Source organism: Trypanosoma cruzi, genomic scaffold (assembly GCF_000209065.1).
Source record: "Trypanosoma cruzi strain CL Brener 1047053516511 genomic scaffold, whole genome shotgun sequence".
Classification (NCBI taxonomy): Eukaryota; Euglenozoa; class Kinetoplastea; order Trypanosomatida; family Trypanosomatidae; genus Trypanosoma; species Trypanosoma cruzi.
Genome location: NW_001849397.1, coordinates 30121 through 36981, shown reverse-complemented (window position 1 = coordinate 36981; position 6861 = coordinate 30121). Strand labels below are relative to the sequence as shown.

General features: G+C 41.5%; 4 protein-coding genes across 4 annotated transcripts, besides 16 other annotated features; all 4 read right to left on the bottom strand.

Annotated features, from left to right (window-relative positions):
- Positions 1-1594: a sequence feature (heterozygous, Esmeraldo-like haplotype).
- Positions 26-49: a microsatellite.
- Positions 145-169: a microsatellite.
- Positions 225-319: a sequence feature (A-rich).
- Tc00.1047053503745.30 (ascorbate-dependent peroxidase, putative) lies at positions 597-1583 on the bottom strand (the record flags this gene model as incomplete). Its single annotated transcript, XM_799789.1, has 1 exon — positions 597-1583. One exon carries the CDS (start codon positions 1581-1583, stop codon positions 597-599), a length of 987 nt encoding a protein of 328 aa, XP_804882.1.
- Positions 1595-2188: a sequence feature (haploid, Esmeraldo-like haplotype).
- Positions 1619-1653: a sequence feature (T-rich).
- Positions 1754-2185: a mobile genetic element.
- On the bottom strand, positions 2174-2437 carry Tc00.1047053503745.25 (hypothetical protein, conserved; the record flags this gene model as incomplete). Its single annotated transcript, XM_799790.1, has 1 exon — positions 2174-2437. The coding sequence occupies one exon, from the start codon at positions 2435-2437 to the stop codon at positions 2174-2176; it is 264 nt and encodes an 87-aa protein (XP_804883.1).
- Positions 2189-2193: a sequence feature (heterozygous, non-Esmeraldo-like haplotype).
- Positions 2189-2213: a microsatellite.
- Positions 2194-3097: a sequence feature (areas merged during assembly that could not be assigned to a particular haplotype. This can correspond to areas where the two haplotypes were merged or to regions with more than two copies in the genome that were merged during assembly.).
- Positions 2687-2753: a microsatellite.
- Positions 3098-3487: a sequence feature (haploid, Esmeraldo-like haplotype).
- Positions 3245-3290: a microsatellite.
- Positions 3488-3940: a sequence feature (haploid, non-Esmeraldo-like haplotype).
- On the bottom strand, positions 3509-5275 carry Tc00.1047053503745.20 (hypothetical protein, conserved; the record flags this gene model as incomplete). Its single annotated transcript, XM_799788.1, has 1 exon — positions 3509-5275. One exon carries the CDS (start codon positions 5273-5275, stop codon positions 3509-3511), a length of 1767 nt encoding a protein of 588 aa, XP_804881.1.
- Positions 3941-6861: a sequence feature (heterozygous, Esmeraldo-like haplotype).
- Positions 5374-5416: a sequence feature (AT_rich).
- On the bottom strand, positions 5610-6861 carry Tc00.1047053503745.10 (hypothetical protein, conserved; the record flags this gene model as incomplete). Its single annotated transcript, XM_799787.1, has 1 exon — positions 5610-6861. A coding segment is annotated over one exon (1252 nt), but the record flags the coding sequence as incomplete, so codon positions are not given.

Below are 6861 nucleotides of genomic sequence, written 5' to 3'. Positions count from 1 at the left end.
ACCCCGGTTCGAACTTTCGCTTTGCAAAGAAAAAAAAAAAAAAAAAAAACGGGCGCACCAGGGCCACACAAATTAGACCCGTCCCCTCCTGGCATTTGTTTCCCCGTAATATCGTAGACATTTCCCACAGAAGTGGGGTTTTCCAAAAAAAAAAAAAAAAAAAAATAAATAATAATAATAATAATCTTTTTCACCAAAAAAATTAATTTCATAAAAAATGGTAATTTTCCTTTTTTTTTCCTTCTTCTTTTTACTTTTTGGATATGCTTTTTGTGTTTTCTTTTTTTTTTCCGTCCGCTCATTTTATTTTCGTTTTCCTGAAGCGACAATGCAATCGACACAAAAAAGCTCAACAATAGCATTGCAAAATATCGGTCGTCAGGCACACACACACACCCACAAAAAAAAGGTGTGGTATCCGCGTAATAGTAATAGTAATACTACTGCTACTAAATAATAATAATAAAAGTCGGTTGCCACTAGATAAAATAAAAAACAATAAGAAGATAACATTCGACGACAACTTTGAACCCGGGCCTGATCAACTATTTATACATGAACAACCCTTGCGTATGCTGTTATATGTTTCACTTTGCCTATTTTGACTCTGCTGGGAGAGACTTGAGATCGGTGGTTCCAACCTCAAGCAACTTCTGATAAGCCTTGCTGAAGGCGTTGCAAAAATAATCATTGTCGTCCGCGTACTTCTTCGCGATGGAACGATACTTGTCGTCCAGAAGAATGGAAACATCAGCGGGCAGCATCATAAGGCGGTTAGTGGTTTTGTCCATGAACTGCATTTTCTTCACATTGGGGTTCAGCATCCACTCGTTGCCAAAAAGCTCCGTAAAAAAGGAGTTGTCAAAGCCATACTTGTCGTGCGTCCACGGACCCACGTAGCCCGTGTTCTCCAGATGGCACTCACCACATGTGTGGGCCCCGATCAAGGCAACAGTTTCTTCATCATTAAAGCCAAGACGTGAAAAGACATCCCGCACGTGATCCTGCATCCTGGACGCGTCAGGGAGACGCCCATCGGGGCCACAAACGCTGCCGTCCTTTGCATCCACGCGCCCCCACCGCCACGGAATCTCCGGGCCACCCATCGCCTCAATCGACACCACCGCTGCGAAGGACCATAAATCGGCGTATGAAATTTTCGGGTACTTTTTCTTGAGCGATTCCAGCGCATTTCGTCCTTTATCAAGCCCTTTGTTGCCGGCATAGCTGCACTCTGGGTGAAATCGCATCGAAGCGGAATTAGGACTCCCATCCTTTTTCCGGCAGTCCCATGATCCAGCCTCGTGCCACGCGAGTCGCACAAAAAGAGGCCCTTTAGACATATCCTCGGAGAGTATTTCTTCAATGTCCCTTCTTAGTGAGTTCACATCAAACGGCGGTGCCTCCGTGACCTTTCGTCCCGAGGGAAAATAACATAAGGCCACGGTGGCACCGCCCAAAAGCAATGCACCGGTGGCGCCGGCAGCAATTTTAGCCGAGGAATGAAGAAAACGGTACCTTGCCTGAGAACCTGATTTGGATGAAGCGTACTTCGAAAAGAATGAACCAAAACAAAAAGCCATTATGAATGCCGCAATTGTGATTCTTTAACGTTCACAGAAAAGACAAAAGTAAAAAAAAAAAAAAAAAGAATTGAGAAGAGCCAAGAGTAAAGACACCTTTTCAGACAGAATACATTCTGTCAGTCAGCCAGAGAGAACCAGGCATGACAGACCAGTAACAACAAAAAATAAATAATCTTCCGGGCAGCCGGCCGGATCCCAAAATAATCTAAAGAAACCAAACAAGGTGGGGGAAGAAGGGATTTTCGCAGCGATATTTCATTACCTCCATTTTTTCCTTTGATTCGATATATAAATTATATTGACCATTCGCATGGTCTTTTGTCCTCAGAACATAATTACTTATGACGTGGCAGACTTTGGGGTCCTCCAACCACAAGACCTCGCCGGAGGGTGGGAATCAAGGGGATGGGTGGGTGGAATGGCAAAATAAAAATAAAATTATCTGGCCTCTATCGGCTCCCTGCCCCACTAAAGTCGTGTTCTTCCCAAAAGATTCATACGGCAGAAAATATCATAAATAAAAGCATTCAGTTATCAGTATCTACGCACATTAATTAAGTTTGCCAGCTCTCCCGCGATCATTCTCTTCACAAGCTCCTAACAAAAAAAAAAAAAAAAAAAAAAAAAGCGGAGCTCTTAATGCGGACAAGATTCTCAAAGATCAGTAGAATCTTAAAATGCGGCTGAAACGACCTGCTCGCACGCCTGCCCCCTCCAGGCAGTGTGACAAGCGCCCGCTTTGACTCCAACTCCTGCAGGGAACGATCCCTCAGTTGATGCATGCGAATAAAACTCTCCGCGTCAAATATGCACATCCTCTCGATAAAGGAAATACGAAAATCCACATGCATTAAAAATAAATAAGACTCACACTATACAAATCTATTGTTCAGGCCTTCTGACCTTCCCATTTGAGTACTGGGCTAAAAATTCCACACACATGTTCATAAACTAGATCGGTGAGCAAACAGTTGTGGTTCAAAGGATTTCTTGTTTTCAATCAGCATCTGCGTGCATATATATATATTCTTCATGCTATCCCCACCCTCCGTTTTTGAATGCTTCACGCATTAGTAGACCAACGATAACAACTCCAAAATTAATAATAATAATAATAATAATAATAATAATAATAATAATAATAATAATAATAATAATTGTAATAATCCCTCACCCCTCCCATTTCATGCATCACCAATATTTAATGAAATCACTCATGCTCTTCACTGGAGGGCCACGAAGAAGTTGAAAGAGCCTCTATGAGATCTTCAACCGTGTCGTCTTTGTGGGCCGAAGCCGTTATGGTTGTGCCCAGCGACATCAGCGACGGTCTTCTTCCACGCACAGGAAAAACTGCATACTTTGTTGAGGCAGCTGACGGGGACTGATCAGATAGAGTGCACGGCATTTCGTATTGAGGTGATGGGGAAAGTATTTTCTGTCGCTTTTTTACGATGCAAATACGATCATCTTCCATCAATTGGCAGAGATAATGACGGCACCCCTGTTTTTGCCGCTCTTCCTTCTTTCTATATCCGTGCTGCGCACTTTTGGGGCACAAAAACGAGGATGTTAGACAACAATTACGCAAACCGTGATCATCATTTGTATCTCCCGCTCTTCCCCGCATACCCACTCCTACTGCATTCCCACTAAGCAAAAAAAAAAAAAAAAAAAAAACATGGAAAAAGAAAAAGAAAAAAACCCAGTTTTTTCCTCCACACCCCCAATTTCTCTTTACTTTTTTTTTATATATATACAGCAGACAAAACCAAGATAACCCCGTTGTTGCATTTTATTTAATTTTTATTTCAATGCTACTCAGCGCTGTGTAAGCGCCAAATAAATTCCCTAACGCTCATCGTCGTCGTGGAATCCACCGTGCTGCAATGCTTTCACACGACTACATTTTCCTTGGAAGACTACTTTTCTTTCTTTGATTCAAGAGACGATGGACTTGTTCCTGCGGCCTCCCTGGGAGCCTTTTCCTGCTTTTTATCCCGTTTTGCAGACTCGGTCTCTTCTTTTCCGCCGTCCTCCGCTGCCGCACACCCCACCCTTTTGGCATCGCCGTCATTGTCTTTGTCAGGAACCTCGCTGCGCCCTGTGTCAACCGGATAAATCCACCGTTGGTACAACAATATGACAAAGACGACATCATCACGAAAACACGCAAGGCGATGCAGCCATGGCATCTTCACAATAAATGCAAAAAGATCATCGATAACGGTGTTAAGGGCGCGATACACAAACGTACGCCACGGGAGCTGCGCGACGGTTTTCATCTTGTAGTTAATAAAAATTTGCGGTGTTAGCATGGCAAAACCAAAAAAGTAAATAAATCGTACCTGTGTATTTATAATAAACGAATACCAACTTCTGTGGGTATCATAGAGTGCCAAATACACAGTATAAAGGAGTAGAACAGGTGACATTGCGCACATAAGATAACGCACGGCAAGGTCATCATGCTTACGCGTACGCTCATCGTAACCATCGTTAAAAGTAAACCACCACCACCCATTATCGTGACGGAAAAATCGCACGGTTTGTGCAAGTTTCCAGTACTCAATAAGAACACCAACGCCATTTGGAACTAGAATAGACCACGACGTTTCATCACCGTCCACAAGGTACAGAAACACAATGGTTTGAAAGTAACAATTCATAACAATTGTACGAACTGATAAACCTTTAAAATCCTTTCGAGACCGCCAAAACTTTACGTCGTTAGAAAAGGCCAAATACTCAAACAACATATGCAGCAATGTCACAATAAGAGTCAAACCCAAAAAATAGGGATTTGTTTCCAAGAATATTCGCTTGGTCTCATCTAAATCCTCAGGCTTTGCCAAACCCAACTCCTGATTCTGTTTCATGGATTCTTCAAATTGAACATAAAGAGCTAACTTCCATAGAGGACGTGGGGAAATCGTGATGGTGAAATTTAGCGGGGAAGCCGCTGTTGTGGCGTTAATTTCCAACAAGTGATCTCGCAGCACCCAAAAGTTATTGATGTAAACTAAGGGTAGGTATTGTTGCGTTCCGTTGTCCATAAAGTAATAAGGTCTCATTGATGAGGGAAGTGGGTTGGAAAAGTCAACAATAGGGCTCAGAGTCAACAACGGTTGAAAGTAGGCTTTCCAGACAGTCCTTGGCTCCAAATCGGTGGTGTTGCTTGCGTCACCTTCCGCTGTTTTCGTATAGAGAAACAGATGTTGCTTCCGCCTTGCGCTTCGAAAAGGCAAGTAACGCACTAAGGGAAATAATTGCGAGTATTCATTTTTCTTAATAATCGTTTTAATGGTAAGGAATGCGCTGCGATTTTCAGCATAGCACCGGCTTAAATCAATGGTATAATGTCGCGACATTTCTTGGGTATTATCATCAAGAACCAAATCTGAGAATATATCCTCAGAAAATAAACCGTCTTCACCAGATGTGATAATAATGGAGTATGAGTCGCCTCTTTTGGAAAAAGGAGCGTATTGCAAATGCACCTCTGTTACCCCAGAGGTATCCCGTCCTCTCATCCTCAAATTGCTCTTGTTCCCGACGCTACTCGTGTCTCTCGAGCTGAGAAAAGAAAACATGATGAGAAAGACCATACCATAAACAAGAACTGTCCGCCACATCGAATTCAGGGAGGGATTTTTTGCATCTCCACTCTGTGTTGCCGGAGCAGCCATATCTAATAGTCTTTTCTACAGTTAAAAATATGCAACTCCACCTTTATTTTTTATTTTTTTCATCCTTTAATTGAGAGTAAAAGGTAAAAACAAACAGGTTTTTAAAAAAGAAATATACAAACTAATATATATATATATAAAGCTCAGAGAAAACAAGCCTCTCTCTTTTTTTGTTTTCTTTTCTTTTTATTTTAAACACTGCGTATCCACACATGCATAAACAACAAAAACTAAGAACCATTGTTCACCTTATCTCCCGGCTCAATTTCACTTTTTTTTCCTTCTCACAAATGCCGATGAAAAGAAAAAAGAAAAACGCACGTTAAGAACAAAATCACATATGCTTGAGGACGTCTAGAACATCTACAAAACAAAAAACATGGCCAAAAATGGTAATTAGGCCAGCTCCATTCCGTTTAAGAAGGTGTTCCGAAGGAAGAAAGACCCGCCATTTGTCACGTAACGGTTGATGAAAGTAAGAAAGATCCGTTGAATACCTCAGATAATCTTTTGTTGATGGTGTATGAAAAAACGCTGCCACACACAAAAGGCAAACAAACAAGAAGGCGACCAGATTTATTGCACCATCGTTTTCTTTCATTTTTTTATTTGAGAGTTTTAAGCCCCAAATCTCAGAAGGGGTGTAAAGACCCTCTTTTCCAGTTATCTTGGCGTAACGCCGAATAATTCCAAGATGGTCTTCACTTTCAGATGCTTCAGGTGGAACACAACCCAAAGGGCCTCGTTGTAAAGCTAAAAGGCGACTGCACACCTCATCCTTCACACGAAAAAGTACATCCACTTTTATGGATGAACCAGGGGAACTTTGCGTAATACTCAAAAGAACAACCTCCTGAAGATCCGAAGTAGACGCCAAATCAAATCTAATAGGACCCCGCTTTTGACGCATGTAAGCCGCTACAGTAGCATCCATCCTTTGTTTATATTTGGTAGTTACAACGTCAATCCAAGTAATTGTCTCATCATCCAAATTTTCAACTAAAGCGCGTTCTTGTGGAGACAAGTGATGCTGAAAATATTTCATGATTTCGCGCTCAGAATTTGAGTTTAAACCCTTTTCAATATCAGCTTTTTTTCTCAATCTTTTCTTTTCATATTGCCGGCCCAAATTCACTGTCGCTGGAGGGTCAGATGGAAGCCACGCAAGTTCGCACAAAAATATAACATGTACAACAATAACCGTAAAACGATATATTGAAGGTACTCTACACGTAAACGCAAACAAATCATCCAATATTACTCCCAATTCGGTAAGCAAAAAGTTCTGGTAAGAAATAGATTTTGCAGGCAATCTTAGATAATTGAGCGGAATAGAGCATTTTTTCGCAGAAACATTATCCCAAATATTTGGAGTCATCCGATATAAGTGAGACAAAACGTACAGAATACCAAAAGACATACGAAAAAAAAATTCTAGCCCATCCTCCCCAAAAAATTCAACTTTGCCCATGAGTCTTTGGCTTAAATGAACAAGCAAAGGCATACCAGCAAACATCACTGCCTCCCTGTAAAAATCAAAATAGGAATGTTTAACCATCCTTGACATTTCTCGCTCTGCCACGGAT